General features: G+C 46.8%; 1 protein-coding gene and 1 long non-coding RNA gene across 3 annotated transcripts; both read right to left on the minus strand.

Moving 5' to 3' along the window:
• Nucleotides 1-1652: 1652 nt before the first annotated feature.
• On the minus strand, nt 1653-10277 carry LOC121894827 (serine/arginine repetitive matrix protein 1-like). Its single transcript, XM_042407695.1, has 2 exons — nt 4721-10277; nt 1653-1689 (listed from the first exon to the last, which is right to left on the minus strand). Exon 1 carries the CDS (start codon nt 9993-9995, stop codon nt 9060-9062), a length of 936 nt encoding a protein of 311 aa, XP_042263629.1. The 5' UTR covers nt 9996-10277; the 3' UTR covers nt 1653-1689; nt 4721-9059.
• Nucleotides 1683-17002, minus strand: LOC121894841. Of its 2 annotated transcripts, XR_006095630.1 has the most exons (5): nt 16775-17002; nt 16507-16683; nt 12376-12474; nt 12042-12170; nt 1683-2500 (listed from the first exon to the last, which is right to left on the minus strand). It is a non-coding gene; the product is annotated as an uncharacterized LOC121894841 (long non-coding RNA). The 2 variants fall into 2 exon arrangements; XR_006095628.1 differs by having other exon boundaries at nt 16507-16995.
• Nucleotides 17003-17013: the final 11 nt, after the last annotated feature.

Genomic DNA, 17013 nt, shown 5'->3' on the forward strand with positions numbered 1-17013 from the left:
ACACACAGACTGAGGAGAGGAGACACCAAGTCTGCTCTGCTCCCCTCTGGTTATTTCTGTGGGAAATACGGAGGATAACAGATGCACTGACACAACTTCTGATGCTGTGCTGAGGCAGCCAATGGTAATGTGTTCGCAGACCGCTCTGTCGGCTCCGCCCTTTTACCAGCCCCAATCATCCATTTATGGAAGATTAGGCGGCAGAGAGGGCCAAATCGGAATATCATAGCTTTCTGGCTGCTGCCCCCCAGTTGACTGCCTGTCCTCTTACACAGTTTTATGATGCATGGCATCACGGCTATCAGAGTGGATGGACAAGACACTGAGACAGGGTTATTCTCTCCAGTTTTGCCGTGTCCCCCCTCTGTTCTCGGGCATCAAGAAGATAAATCTATCCTCCCTAGAGGAGATAGATTCTCTCTCCGAGGAGATCCAGGACCTCTTACTGAAACAGGCTGTCTCGATCGTTCCCACTCACAACAGACAGAGGGGGTTTTATTCTGCATATTTCCTACTTCCCAAGAAGATAGGATGTTTTAGACCCATTTTGGATCTCCACATACTGAACCAATGCATTGCCCAAAAGACGTTCCGCATGCTAATGTTGAGGACTGCTGCAACTCTGGTCCTCACGTGTTCTTTTAATGAAGCAATAGGAGAAGAGATTGTTAGGCTCAAAATCAGCTTTATTTTAATATCAGTAAATATGCAATATTACAGAGCTCTGGGTCTGACTATAGTCTCCCTGACAAGCAACAGAGTGTCTGTCAGTTCATGAAGTCTGACACACTATCTCTCCCTGACCCAGTATTTTATAATACATAGATCAAGAAATGTGCAACCGGGGTGTTGTCGTCTTCTCATTGGTTGACGGTGTCCTGCTTCTCCTTTTCGTGGTATCTGACTCCATACGTCCGGCCACGCCTCTGGGTGATCTGAAACTTCAAGAGACAAACATCCTGCTTTGCACAACCTACTGATCAATATCACCTGTTTCTTACAGTGTGCAGCTTAAGACCTTGAGACTATATATGGCTTTGTTTTTCACAGTTGAATGGGCGCATCCCACTCTCATGCTTCCTGTTTTGTTAGCTGAAAGCAGAAGCTGAGGTTAAACTGACCTGTTACTATATTCTGGGAACAAGTGAATTTGTAAGTTTCTCACATCCAGTGTGTTTCCACTTTAAAGTCACAATGTTCAAATACAGCATAATAAGCTTTCTCACACGCAGTATAAAAAATGAATCTAATATCTGAAACACCTCTATTAAAAATAAGCTTATAAAATCTCTTTGCTAAAAAGCAAATCAAGGACTTTATTTTATTGCAATTATGTTTTAGCAAAAGCATCAATCATAAGAAAATATCCTTCAATTCCCCCTTTTGGTCTCACCTAACTGAGACCAACACCCAGTTACACAGAGTCTTCTTCCGGGATGTCATCAATGGCTAGGGTGTGATTCAGTTCTATGCCTCCATAACGCTGGAGACAGGGGTCTTTATGCTTATCAGATTGAACTGGGAGAGAGCATCTGGACCTGTTCAGGTGTGAGGTGGTGTGTGAGTGTTCCCTTGAGGTTGTGTGTGAGTGGGTGTAGGTGATTGGACCTGTCCCCAGTATCCCTGGTTCCTCTTGGGATGAAGGAGTCCTCCCTTCCTTGTGCCGCCATTCCCACCACAGTGGAGGAACTGCAACAATAAGAGCAAAAAGACAAAACACACCCAACCATCCCCACTTATTATCGGGGATGCACATGATTAACTGCGAATCAAATATAAGTATAAGGTAACAGTAAGAGTAATAACCGATATAATGAAAACTGTAGAGACAATGACTGTGAGTCTAATTCTAGCTCTGTGGTGCTCTTCAGCCAACTGAATTAATGCTTGCCCACCAACTGTCTGGCAGATTGGTGTGTGGTTGAACTGAGGATCAGTGTGTGTGACTAACATGCAGTAAAATAAAATGAATAATACTTAAGTAAAAAATGAATAAAATGATTAAAAAATAAGTAGGCTAAATAGCAACCCTCTAGTGGAGTCTTCTATCCTATCCCTGTAGCTGAGCAGAACCTCTCTCAACGTAAGATGTGTAATGCCTTCTCATCTAATTGACTCACACTGTCCTGTGTTGTGCAAAGCTAAAAATAGAAAATGTCTCTTTTCCTTTCTCTCTCAACAGTTTATGACTGCTCTTTCAAATCTTTGCTTATCTCTGCCAAGGTCCTGATGGGAGGATCAGCTGCTGCACACATCGTCCAGTGGTACCATGTGTTTCCTTTTCCCTTCAGCCGGACGGTGTGGGTGGTCCTTTCAGCAACCTTGTAGGGTCCTGTTCACCTCGGCTCTGACCACTTCCTTTTGATGACCCTCAGCAGCACCCACTCTGTGTTCTTGGGGGCAGGACTTCCCTCTTCACCCCCTTTTGCCTCAGCAACCTCTTTTGAGAAAGCTGCTAGGAATGGAGTGGTTTTTGATGTCACGCCACCAGCTCCAGGTCCTAGAAATTGTTGCCCATGCGTGAGTTCATATGGGGTGAACCCTGTCACAGAGCTGACTGAGCTCCGAACTGACATCAAAGCCAGTGGGAGGGCATCAACCCAACTGAGCTTCATTTGTGCACACAGTTTGCCAATCTTTGCCTTTAAGGTTTGATTCATCCTCTCCACTTTTCCTTGGGACTGAGGATGGTATACTGTGCCAAAAGCATGTTTTAGTCCCAGACAGTTCTCCACTGCCTGGAGTTCTTTGTTTTTGAAGTGTGTGTCATTATCGGATCTGATTTTCTTTGGAAATCCGTGCATTGGAATGTAGTGATTAATTAAGAACTTAATCACTGTTTGGACATCTTCCTTTTTTGTAGGTACAACCTCTGGCCAGCCAGTGTATGCATCCACTGCTACCAGGAGGTATCTATATCCTCTGACCCGATCAATCATGTCAGTGTAATCAATGATAATTTCCTGCCCGGGGAGTGGGGGCAGAGGAAATTTCCCTTCATGTGGTTTAATCGTTTGCTTATACACACACATTATAAATGTTACAAATACTACACTTTCTAATGTGATTATCAATCATTGCAGGTAGGAAAGGGTGCCACCAATGAGTGAGATGGTGTTTCATTTGTGCACTACCGCAATGAGTTGGACCGTGTGCTTCCTGGAGCATCACTTGTGTCAGACCAGGTGGGAGAACAGGTCTCCCCTGTGGTCCTCTCCAAAGTCCACTGACCTTGGTTGCCCCTCTTGCCATCCAGACACTCTGGTCATGTGGAGAGGCCTTCTGCTGCTCCTCTATTAACATATTTACATCGCAAGGTGGCAGTATATCATACACAGTCTTGCCTGCTTGCATCATCATGTATTGAGTCCCATAGCCTACTCTCTGTTTGGCTGCTTGGTCTGCTGCGTCATTTCCCCTAGCAGTCAGCGAGTCCGTCTTGTCATGTCCCTTGCATTTTATGACTGCTATCTGTCTGGGTTTCATCAATGCACTTGTGAGTCTTTTTACATCTTTCTCATGCTTGATAGGTGTCTTAGATGCTGTCAAGAACCCTGCTCTGATCCAATGGCTGAGTTCAACTTGAATAGCACCAACCAGAATCTGTATAAATATTTACACTCTTACCTTCTTACCACTCTAAGGCTGCAATCATCGCCTGAAGCTCTGCTAACTGTGCTCATTCCATTCCTGTCACATGTTCCACTGCTATCGTCTCAAACCCCTCCTCTGTCACTCTTACAACAGCCCATGCGGCCTTCAAGCCCTCTGTAGGATGTCTAAAACAACAACCATCTGTGAACAGAGTTTCTTCTGCTTCCTGCAACGGTTGGCTCTGCAAATCAACTCTCACTCTTACATCCTACTGTACTTTTTCTTCACACAAATGCGGTTCCCACTCCCCCATGTTATCTGCCATCCTTATACCTTTGTGAGTGAACGTTATGTGTGGTGCAGTTCAAGTTTTTTCTAGACGTGTCTGTAGTAATGATGTCATCGTAAATGCTTGGGAGTTGACATATGCCACTACACTATGTGTTGTGAGTATCCCATTACCATGTGTGCTGTTTTGTTCAAAATATTTGCGACTCTGGCAGCGTGTCATGTACACGGTGGATGTCTGTTCTCTGTAGCATCTAATGTGACACTAACGTATGTGAATATCTGTCTCTCACTCCCCTTTTTCTGAAAAAGCATGCCATTCACTGAATGTGGTTTTTCAGAAAAATCGAGGTAAAACGGGATGGTTTAATCAGGCACAGCGAGGGCTACGGCGTTAGAGAGTTGTTTGAGTGTGATGAAAGTCTGTTCAGCGTGTATGTCCCAGCGAAGGGGAGTGGTGAGGTTTCTCATGCCTTTTTCATTCACCAGCATGCGGAGTGGAGTAGTAAGTTCCACATAGTCAGGGACAAAATGCCAGCTGTAGCCTGTCAGTCCTAGAAAGGACAGGCTCAACATGTCTTTGGCCTCAGGATGATCAGTTTTTTCTCTACCATGAAAGCGCTCAATCTGTTTGTGCTCTAGCATTACTGAGTCTGATGTTTTGTGAACAATTTGATATGATTTTTCAGACTTGGAAAAGAGAGCATTGGGAATTTGGGTGGGCTCCCAATCTGTGACTTTTACCAGTCTCTTTGTCATGGGACCCAACTCCATGGCCTGATGGTCAGCATGCACAGCTAGAGTGATGTGGGGTGTAGCCTCTTTAGACATTTCATACCACTGATAGAAGTCTGGTGTTAGTGTAACAGAAGCAGCCATGCCCTCCGGACCCGCAAACAGGCAATCTGCCGCAACCCAGTACACGGAGCCATCCACATCCATAAAAGCCTCGTCATACACAAAAGACCCACAGCGGTCGTAGAACAGTGTAACGTGCAATGGGTCAGGGGGAGGAGCGTATGGATGTAACATATGCAACCATGGCTTCCATGCTGTGTACAACGAGTGCACACCACCACCGTCTTGCGGCTAAGGTTGAACTAGCCCTCAGTCAATGTCAGCCCACTCCCCCTCAGTGCTTGGAAAATAGTCTGCGGCCAGGAACATTTGTGAATGAAGTCACAGGGTGCCTACAGAGCAATTAAACGACTGGCCATTAGGGAACGTCACAATGAGTCCATCAGCCCCGCGGAGAATAGAGGCTCTGCTCTTCACCAGCAAGTACCTGCCCATCAGATTCACAGGGCACTTGCGAGAGGAAACATATATATGTTTAATAGTCTGTCCAGCAACCAAAGTCTTTAGTGGAGCCGTGAAAGGCAGATGATCAGGTTTTCCTGAGAATCCAGTGAGTTCAACAGTGTCTTTAGTCATTTTAGAGCTTGGTGGTTGTTGTGGAGCTCCCTTTCCCCTACCAGGCACATTCGCTGCACGAGGCTGCTAAGATCCGACATACATGGGCTGAACGGGCGGATACACCAGCACAGACGCGGTCACTGGCTGCGCAGGAGGAGGAGGAGGGGTTGGTTGTTGCATCATTTGTTGTTTAGATGACTTTTTTGAGTCGGTGGCTTTCCACAGCTCATTTTCCAATTGCAATTTTAGAAGCTGAGTTTCTCAGTGGCATGTGCTCTTTGTTTATCATCTTCTTGCCGTACATAATGAGTCAGGTGTTTTTCCCATTTTTCCGTGCTACATCCCTGTAGGTCGGGGTTTGCCGCCATTTGACCCTGCACGGACTTTGGCATGCTGTCTAGTACAGCTTTACGGAACAAAGTCTGTTGCAACCTGTTCTGGCTTGGATGAGACCCAGCAATGTCCACCCACACGTTTTTGCATCTCAATTCACTGGCAAGGACCACACCATCAACAAGATATGTTCGAGTGATTTTATTAAAGAAAATTAGTGCATGTAATCCGCTGGCTTGCTTGTAGTGTGGGGTGTGGGGAAGCTTCGTGGGGAATCTGCCGCAGTGCCCGGGCAGCAACAGACCCCCAAAAGCTTCCATTACTCGAGGTGAGCTTGAGCAGCTCTGAGATCTTGAAGATCGGAACGAATGTAGCGATGGTATGTTTGGGAGGACCATCGGCCCATAAGTTGAATGAAATGTTCAGGAACTCCGTTGCGGGAAGCTGAAGTGGCGGCTCCGATTCTGAAGGAGTGTCCAGAGTAATGAGAGGGAGATATTCTGGAGAGGGAAAGTATGTGGTGGAAGTGATGGTGGAACCAGAATCGAGTAGCCACTTGGCTGGATTCGGAGATAAAAAGAGGATCTGTTGCTATGGTGCTCTGAGATTTTCTGTACGCCAAGTAATTTGCCAGGGTTTCAAAGGGATGCAAGGGCGATTGGATTTTAAAATAGAAGACGGGTGTGGGCAAACCTGATTGGTTGGTTTGGGTTTGCTTTAAGTACAGGACCATAGTGTCGTCCGAGAAAAAGGACAGATCTGAAATGCAAACGTGGCGGTTAGGGTCAAAGAGAGAGGTAGAGGGGATGAATTCAGAGCATCTGAGGAAACCAAAGAAGGCGAGCAAGAACATAGCTTCTAGCGTACGAGCTACGTGAGGAGTGCCGTATCCAGAGTGGATGATGTGAATGCATGATGAAAGCAGGTTGGCAGTAAGAGGAAGGCGACAAGGATTTTCGTCTGGTTCTTGATGGAGAAGTCCTTTGAGGAGAGAAGTAATCTGAGGATGGCTTGCAGATAAACCCGGATTGCCGGTTATAAGTTTTGAAAAGAAGCTGATGCCACTTAGGTAGACTTTGATGGTGTGTGTTTTAATAGCCATAGTAGCCAACAGAATGGGCGTAGGTTATGAAACTAGTCAGGGTGACGAGGTCGAATGACGGGATGTTGTGTTGATCGTGAAAGCGGTGAAAACTTTTCCAAGCTGTCCAGTATGATGAGAGGGTTGAGGGCTGTTGATGATGGAGTTCTGGGAATTGATGATCAGGGGTACTAGAGCTGGATTTACAAGTTGAAGGTCAGTGCTGAATATGGAGGAACTAGAGTAGGCTGGGTATCTGCGTGAGGAGCCAAGCTTCTGAACTTCTGAAACGAGAAACGAGAAAGAGAGTCAGCCATGGTGTTTGAATGACCAGGAACATGAGCTGTGTGGAGGATGTAGTGGTGCGTGGTGAATGCCAGGTTAGGCGGCGCAAGAATAGCATGATGGATGGGGAGTTGGAGCGTCCTTTGTTGATTATGTCTACAACTGCTAGGTTGTCGGAGTAGATAAGGATAGACTTGTGGGACCATTCATGGCCCCACAGAACGGCAGCGGCTATTATGGGGTAGATTTCAAAGAGTGCGGAAGAAGCGACCTGATGATGTGAAGGACAAAGTTGAGGTGGCCCAGGAGCGAGAGAAGCTGGCGTTTGGTACAGCAAGGAGCGAGGAGGAAGTCTGATATGAGAAGGGTGATCCGGTTAAGTTTTTCGACTGGGAGTGAGGCCTGAAATGAATTGGTATCGAGTGTGATTCCCAGGAACTCGAGGGACGTAGAGGGGCCCTCTGTCTTTTCCCGGACAGCGGAACCCCAAGGTTTGAGAACACCGTAATTAGAGTGACCAGGCCAGAAGCGGGTGGCGATGAGGGAGGGGAAATGATGAGGAAGTCATCCAAGAGATGGACAAGGACCGGGATGTTATAGTTGTTGGAGAGGATCCAGCAAAGGGCTTCGGACAAGGAATCAAAGAGCTTGGGGCTGCTTTTACAACCGAAAGTAAGCCTGACGGCAAAGTAGTTTGCTCCCCGCTAGCGGACGCCGAAGAAACGCCAGAAGTCAGGATGGATTGAGAGAACCTTGAAGGCGCTAGTGATGTCAGCCTTTGAGAGCCAAGATCCCTTGCCGGCTAGTTTGATGAGGGCAATGGCATGGTTAATGGTTGTGTAGTGAAGGGAGAAGTCTTCGCTTGGAATCAAGCTGTTAATGCTGGGGACAGTGCTTCTATGTGGTGCTGAGAGGTCGATGACGATGCGTTTTTTTCCAGAATATTTCCTGGTGGCGATACCAAGAGGGCTGATGTGGAAGGTAGGGAAGGGGGGATGCGCGAATGGACCGATCATGAAACCCTCCTTAACTTCTTTGGAGAGCAGGAGGTCGACGGTCTCGGGGTTGGTTATGGCGGACTGAAGAGTCTTGCACTCAAAGGAAGCGGATGGTAGTGCAGAGAGTCCCGGATGAAATCCTTCTCGACATCCGGTTATGAGGAACTCAACGAAAGCTGGGTCGGGGTGAATGCAAAGTGCCTGGTTTCTGTGAGGTGGGGTAGTGTGGACACGCAGGGCGGGCGTGGCCTCCTCCACAGAAGGAGCAGACGTGGAGGTAGCAGCACTGGGACATGGAGCAACCAGCTTCATTAAAGTTGTTACATATAGTTCGGCCACCATGGAGCATGATAGGTCTGCCTTTCTTGTCTACTCCGTCAGGTAGGGGGAAGATGACAGAAGGGGCAGAAGATGCTGGCTTCAGGGTTATGTGTGCTGGTGGGGCCATGGCTGCTAGGCGGGAGGAAATGGGACCTCCTGGTCGGACATTTTGTATTTCGGCACGAGTGGGGATTGAGCAGGAGGAGGCGGGGTGGGATGGCGCCCCACAGATGGTGCAGGTGAGGGCAGCAAGAGCGGCGAAGATGCGGCAGTATAGTTCTGAGTCAAGTGTGCCCCAGTAAGTGGCCTCATTGAATTGGTGCAAGCAGACAGTGGCTTCAGAGGCGAAGTGAACGTGATATTGGTAAAATCCGTTTCCGCCAAAGCGGAGGGCCAGGTTGAGCACGATAGACAAATAGTCATCGAGTTCTTGACGGCAAGTGGGAAAGCGGAAGCATAGGATGTCCCTTCAGATGGGGACATACGTCGTAACTGTCAAGGAATCTGGCTGCGGAGGGTTGGTGGAGGGAGGGCAAGAGGAGGAGTGCGAGGTCAACATAATTACCATCGATGATCTGTTTGTGGATGTTGTCAGGGACTGGAGAAGGACGAGAGGTGTGAGTGTTATGATGACATGAGTGTGGGAGGGTGAGCTGTAGACAAGGTGAAGTTGCCGGGTGCGTTCAGGGCTGGAATGGGTTGATGGAGAAGCCCAGAGGTAAAAGAGGGAGGAACCAGCTGTGTTATCTGTGGGGGAAAACTGGGAGCCGGCATCCCGGTGCCGCCCAGATGGACGAGGGTTGCTGGGGCTGAAAGGTGGAGGGTTCTGGCATCCCAGTGCCAGAAGCGCCTGTAAGGGCAAGAGGTTGCTGTTGGAAGAAGGGGGCAGCAGGGGGTGCAGGCATCCTGGTGCTGGGCGGGTTCTGTCTCTGATATTGCCCCCTTCTTTGGCTTTGGGCTGGAGGGTATGGTTGCTCTGTCCCTTTAACGGGCACTCTGATGTCACGGCGCGACAAGCTTTGCACTGAGACGTCACCCGGAAGACGGCTGGTGTTGACGGTGTGGAGTGAACTACCAGCTGACATGAGTTTGTTGAATAGTTTTGCCTTGTTATCCGAGCGGTGGAATGGAATTCCTCTGTCTTTTAGAGTTTTGGGGAGAGTTACTACAGTCCAATCCGAGATTTTCGAAGCAAGCAGACATTTGGGGGACCTCCCTGGAGCGTGGTGACGCCGCGATCTGCTGCGAGTAGTGAGGCTGGTATCAGGACGATGCCGGTGAGCTGGAGCCAACCTGGTGGGCGAAGGAGTTGGGGAGTCACGGCGACGGCAATGGACAGTCTTAGGACCACTTCGACCCCTTTTTGCAGAGGGAGGAGATTTTGCGGAGGGAGGAGATCGACCGGAAGACGCCGAGGAGTCTTCGGGTGAATTGTAGTTTTGGATGGTGAGGAGAGATGAACTGGGTGGAATGTGGATCGTGGAGTGGACTGAGCTGGAAGGAGTCGCCCGTATTCTGGGTGGCTTGCAGGCTACGGAAAGCGGAGTCTCGAGAACTGAGGCGGTGGGGAAGCTGTAGACTGGATCCTTTGGCGTGGACTGGCAGGGACTCAGGATTTGGTTGTCCTGATGCTGGCCGAAAAGGTCATTGTCCGACGGAGATAGGGAAACTAAATCCATGGTCGGGAAATGGTGAGTAAGCAAGTGGAACTTTGTAGTTTTTCTTTTTTAAAGATATTTGAATCGATGTGTACAGTCTCAGCTCTGGAGCAGAATGCGAGAGCGAAAGAGGAGAAGGTTAGTATTTATGGGATTGCCGGAAGGGGTGCGGTTGAGGTGTGGTCCTGCTCCTGAAACTTCGCTAGTAGCTTCAATAAGAACTCAGGCATGCTCTCCTTGTCCTGTCTACAGACCGTCAGGGAGTGCAATGACCTTTCTGGCACAGGATACATGGCTCGCATTACGTTTCCAATTTTAGTCACATGAGTGCTGAATGGAACTTGATCTGAAATCCTATCAATCTTTGCAGTTTCCTCAATTTTACGCTGCTCATGCGGAGGGAGCTGTTGCCCAATTAAGGCTCTCCAGTCCCCCAACCCCCGCCTCCAGCCATTAGTCAATTGACAGAATTTGTTCATCCAGGCCAATCCGCCTTCTGTTGGGGCAGGCATTTTTTCTAAAATACAGTTCATGTCGGTGAATGAGAAAGGCTGATAGACAGTCGAATCGTTACTTTTAACCAAGAGAGGAGCTTGCATATGTGTACACTGTTTTGCCTTCTAATCTCTACATTTCTCACTTCAAAATCCAACTCTCTTGTTTCTAAAATCCCACTTGTCACAGCGAACATTGGGGCCTGAATAGCGCTTGGAGCTTTCTCAGTGTACTGGGGAGAAGCCATAGAACACAGTGTCAAGCATGGCGGGTCGGCTGCATTTGGGGTCGAGCGTAGGTCAATTTTTGGGTACAGTCTGTTGGGCTCCAGAGATGGAGCAGTCTTTTCTACTTTGTCCGTTGTCTGTCCCGTGGTCTTAGTCGAGTCTCTGTTCATTGCAAGACAAGTCAGAGTAATAGCGTGAATGGATGCTTTTCTCTCCTCTTTCTCTTCTAATGCTTTCTTCCATTTTCTGTTAATTCCCCATTTTCCTTTGCCCTCAGAGGCTCTATGTTTTTTATATCCTGGACTGCTGCCTCTTCGGCTTTAGATAGGTGTCCCAATAAGCAAGTTTTTTCATGTGACTTTGGCACCTGCTCCTGGAGCCAGGCCCATGTTTTGTCATAACCTTTAAGAATTTTTTGCTGTTTACTTGGCGGGAACCTGTTGGCCAATTCCAATCTGATCAGATTCCACTGCCCGCCTACTGTGTCTCTCGGACAACCTCCATACTCCTCGCACTCTCTGTCAAACTCTCCCTCCATGATAGATTACAACCTGTGAACGTGCTACAACACACTAATAATTCAAAGAAGATATACACATATAGGTCTGGTGTGAATAGCTCCAAATGTCCAGTTCATGCACAAAATTTTGTGGTGGTTCAGTCCGGTCTTACTCTGGGGGTTAATTCCCAGGCTTTGTCCACAAACTTTTTAGACACACTTTTCCTATATGCAAACCACCCAATTTCCCCACAGAACAGCTGCTGAGCGAGATGTCAGAGAATCTCACGAAGTGCTCAGCCTCTGGAAGCCACCCACACTTTTAAATTCCCCTTATAGTACGTTTAGCTTCTGACTATATCTCCAACTCTCAGTTGCTATTGATCAGTCACACTTACATAGTAATTAAACCAATCTCGTACTCGCTGTACCTCTGGCGCTAATTTTTCGCTTGTACAGCGTACTTTATGCTGACTCTAACGGACAAAGGAGTTTCAGCCTGTGGGTTGACACGGCATCTATCCGCGTGTCTCCCTCTTGGTCGTTCAGAGCTCAGAACCTTGGGTCAAGGCCACCTCTACTTTACAGCGCCTTCCCGCTTTTGCTCCGACTCTAACGGAGGCAGGTCTTTAAACCTTTGGGTCTTTGTGGGGAATCTAACCACCACGGGCCTCCAACCCTCGGGTGGAACGCCGCCGCACTCTCCCTTACAGTGCTCCCTTAAGGGGAGTTCGCCCTATGCTTGCACACTATACTGGTTTTAATTATTTTAGGATGAAAAAATTGCAAGTGACTTCAAAACAAATTTAGACGTTGCCAATTGCAGAACAACAGACGTCTGCTTACCTTGTTTTAGCGGCGCCGCGAAGTTTTGCAGTCACTCGTTCTGCGCTCGTCGAGCCTCACTTCTCCGTCTTCATCACGTCGGGGTCACCAAATTGTTGAGGACTGCTGCAATTCTGGTCCTCGCGTGTTCTTTTAATGAAGCAATAGGAGAAGAGATTGTTAGGCTCAGAATCAGCTTTATTTTAATACCAGTAGAATATGCAATATTACAGAGCTTTGGCTCTGACTATAGTCTCCCTGACAAGCAACAGAGTGTCTGTCAGTTCACGAAGTCTGACACACTATCTCTCCCTGACCCAGTATTTTATAATACATAGATCAAGAAATGTGCAACCGGGGTGTTGTCGTCTTCTCATTGGTTGACGGTGTCCTGCTTCTCCTTTTTGTGGTATCTGACTCCATACGTCCGGCCACGCCTCTGGGTGATCTGAAACTTCAAGAGACAAACATCCTGCTTTGCACAACCTATTGATCAATATCACCTGTTTCTTACAGTGCACAGCTTAAGACCTTGAGACTATATATGGCATTGTTTTTCACAGTTGAATGGGAGCATCCTACTCTCATGCTTCCTGTTTTGTTAGCTGAAAGCAGAAGCTGAGGTTAAACTGACCTGTTACTATATTCTGGGAACAAGTGAATTTGTAAGTTTCTCACATCCAGTGTGTTTCCACTTCACAGTCACAATGTTCAAATACAGCATAATAAGCTTTCTCACACACAGTATAAAAAATGAATCTAATATCTGAAACACCTCTATTAAAAATAAGCTTATAAAATCTCTTTGCTAAAAAGCAAATCAATGACTTTATTTTATTGCAATTATGTTTTAGCAAAAGCATCAATCATAACAAGAAAATATCCTTCACTAAGCATCAGGAGATTGCTGGAACTGGTTCAACTAGGTGACTAGTTTACCACCATCGACCTGAAAGATGCCTAAGGGATAGCCTACAAGTACAACAGATTACCACTTGGCTACTCCCTGGCTCCTCACATGTTCAGCAAGTGTGTGGCACTGCAACCACTATATGACCATGGCATGAGGGTTTTCTTTTACTTAGACGACCTCATTGTTATGGCCAGGTCCAGAGAATAGGCCATTTTCCACATAGCCAGTTTGGTGCTGCACCTAACTGGTTGGTTTTGGCCATCAACTGGAAGAAGCCCCCAGCCACGCTCGCAGAAGGAGTATCTGGGAGTCGTGCTTGACACAGTCAGTCTGCAGGCTGTTCTGTGGGAACCGAGATTGATGGCACTGCAGCAGGCAGTCCTCAGACTGCTGCTGTGAGAGCGTTGACTGTTATGCAGGCATTGGGGCTTATGGTGGCGGGACATCCAGTCATTCCACTGGGGCTCCTGCACATGTGGCGCCTGCAATAGTGGTTCGCCAGCCTGTGCTTGGATCCCAGGAGGCACAAGCACCACTTAGAGAACGTTCCCCCATCAGTGCAGGAGGACCTGCGTTACTGGGGGTCCCCACAGCATCTATTGATGAGATCACCATTGGGTCGAGTGACCTCCTATACGGCCTTCAGGGGAAAACCAACACATCAATCTCCTCAAACCTCAGGTGGTGCTCCTGGTTCTCCAACACTTCCTGACTCTGGTTCAGGGGAGACACATGTTGGTGAGAACACACAACCACACCAGAGTTGTCTACATCAACAGGCAGGGCGGAGTTTGATCTGCAGCCCTGTTGAAGATGGTGGAGAACCTATTGGTGTGGGCCTCAGAACTCTTATCTCTGAGGGCCCTCCATAATCCCAGTCTGGAGAACATGTTGAGGGGCGGCCCTGTGCTGGATGAGGTGGTGCAGCAGATTCGGAACTGGTTTGGGAGAGTTGAAGTGCACCTGTTCGCCAGTCGAACACCCACTGTCCACTCTAGTTCTTCCTGATGCCGCAGGACAGTCCACCTTTGGGGGTGGACACATTTGCACATGCGCCATGGCCAAGGAGGCTGCTCTATGCTTTTCCTCCTCTTCATCTCATTCTCCCATTGCTGGAGAGAGTGAAATGAGAGAGAATGTTGGTCATCCCGATGTTCGGCGTCGTGGTACGCAGAGATGACCCAGATGTTGGCGACCCAGCCCTGATCCATCCCTTAAGTGTGGGGACTCTGTCCCAGGAAGTGGGCTCCATAGTCGTGCTGCCCACATTGGGCCAACCTCTCCAGGCTTGGCTCCTGAGAGGGACAGGTTGATGCAGGCTGGATTGTCTGTACAGGTGGTGCGAACCATCCAAGAGGTGAGAGCAGGATCCACCAGTGCTTGCTACAAAGCTAAGTGGTTAGGGATTCCAGCACTGGTGCAAGGAAAGGAGACTGGACCCCCTGACATGTGCAGTGGTACATGGGTGAGTGTTGAGAACATATGCATGGCAGCATCTTGGTCTATGCCTTGTCTGTTCATAAGGTTCTATCTCTTGGACATGACAGGATCCTTTTCAAGGTCCATGCTCACAGGTGTGACTCAAGACTTGTGAAAAGGGTAGTGTGTGTTTCAGCTGTGGGACACCTGCCCCCCCAGGCATTTATATGCCTGCATTCTCCCATCATCCAAGATGACTCAAGAAATGAGGTGTGCAGGGTGCCTGGTTTTTGACCTGTGACCCATGCAAGATTAGGCCATGGAAAGTGAGGCAGTGGGTCAGTGAGGCAGTCTGATGACATGTTGCGGCAGGGCGAACATTCATCGGGCTCCACCTACTGTGCCCATAGAGTCCAGTAGAGGGCAGAGCCTGTTTGAAATAAAATGAGGGTTACAATGTTTTAACCCTAGATCTACAAGCCCAGGTGGAGCCCTCTACTTTTAGACCCTGCTGCTCATATGCTGTCCACTGAAGTGGTTTGTGGATAAGTGAGTGGCAATGAGACTGCTTCATATACTGTGTGAAACACACATTATTGGTAGGCATGATTGGCCGACTACATACATGCAAATTTCAGTGGGTGATTCCATGCAGGTGATTGGAGGAGCGTATTACCCATAGAGTCCAGTAGACGGCTCCACCTGTGCTTATAAAACTAGGGTTACAATATCGTAGCCTTTGTCTCTAATTAACCCAGGATCACTTGTTATTTGGACTATCATGATACAAATATTGTATTTTATAAAGTCATCACATGTTTTTTTATTGTACAATCTTAATCTGTAAAGGATAGCTGTCAGATAAATGTAGTGGAATAAAAATTGCAAAATTTCCCCCTGAAATGAAAATGAATGAATGAAAAAACAAATATTTCAAAATTGCAAGTACAGTATTTAAAAAATGTACTCAGTTACGTTCAACCACTGTCTGGCTACAAACTTTAAATTCAAACTCATTGGCACTTCTGAAATATATTGGTAAAGCCTATTATATCATGAAGATAAAGCTATCTCCACCCCGACCAGCTACAGCAGTAAAATGCTAAAAATACTACATACTGTTGATGCATAAGTATTAACGATCTAATAACGTTACATGTGATAATATAACACTCACAGGAGTGATTTTTCTGAGGAACCGGTATTTTTATTTTGGTACTTAAAGTACATTTTGCTGATAATACTAAAGTACTTTTACTTGATTTTGAATGAAAGACTTTTACTTGTAGAGTATTTTAAAGATCCCCTCCAGATATATGACATAATACTCTACTTTGAATAATAAGTTCACTGAGAAGTACATTCTCAGTGTATTTCAAGTTTCCACATCCCATTTGTGTAAGTTGCATAGTGGACCATGATTGGCTTCCAAACCAGTTGTGATGTCACAAATCATGCTTGTAGGTACATGCCTTAAACTCATTTTTAAGTTGAGCTCAGAGAAACTTTACACTTTCAGCAGATGAATGTGAAAACAAACTGCACACACATCATTCTGCACAGTGAAGCTCAAAAATCCAACTGAAGTAACAATATGCAAAAGACACTTTGGAGTGTAGGGGGACTTTAAAATTTTTGGACATTTCTGGGTACTTTTTACACCACTCGTTCTAACTCTGATAGTTATCAATACACAGTAAATGTGCCAATAGTTGGGTGAGCATCTTTATGGAAGGCCAGTGTTAATGTTAAATGATGTTACCCCAGTTTTCCACCATTGGTTCCATCTCTGATACAGTATAAAGAAGATTTTGTAAAACAAAAATACAAATCAGCAATTAAAAACACAGCATATGTATTGCATTAAATTATTGCTCCAACCATCTGTAAATTCCTGTAATAGTGAGAAAACCTTACAATACACTGTCATATGGAGTGCACATGATTATGACTTCACATTGTACATGACCAAACCTTTTCATTTACCTTAGGGACCTCGTGACATTTATTTATTGATTTATTTATTTTTGAAATATTGCTGTATTTATCTCCCGTTAGCCTATATTATTAATTTATAGGATTACTAGTTTGCTCTGGGTTTTAATCACTTATCTTTAATATTCTTTCTTTCTATATTAATATTATCATTTTTACCTTTTAGCAAATCGTGCAGTACAGCCGCCCTCCAACTGTATACATGAGTAGAGTTGTAATCACTGTTGATTGCATGCAGTTTCTGCAGGTGTCAGTATGACAGTAGCCGGTAGGAGGGACTTGATGCTCCTCAACTTCTCATTTTGTCTCTCTGCTCTCCAGCCAGTCGTCCTGGTCCTGCTTGGAGAGAGACGACGACATCAGCAGCAGCACGGCATTCCGGGGAAACACCATGTATCTTAGGCTGAAAAGACGAGTGGAGCCTCACATCAGTTCGCTTTCATATTTTTGATTTCCGTTTTTTTTGTTGCGTCTTTTCTTTTCTTTTTTTCCCTTTTCCACCCAATCTCTGACGCGCAAGGACACTACCGCATCCATCCACGGCAGAAACGCTCACATAGAGCATCCTCTGTACAGACGCACCACCATCCTCCTCCTCCTTCCTTTCTCCTGTACTCCTCCTCTCCTCTCCTGTTCTGTTCTAACCCAGAGGACACCGGGACCTCT

This window comes from Thunnus maccoyii, chromosome 1 (genome assembly GCF_910596095.1).
Source record: "Thunnus maccoyii chromosome 1, fThuMac1.1, whole genome shotgun sequence".
In the NCBI taxonomy this organism is placed as follows: Eukaryota; Metazoa; Chordata; class Actinopteri; order Scombriformes; family Scombridae; genus Thunnus; species Thunnus maccoyii.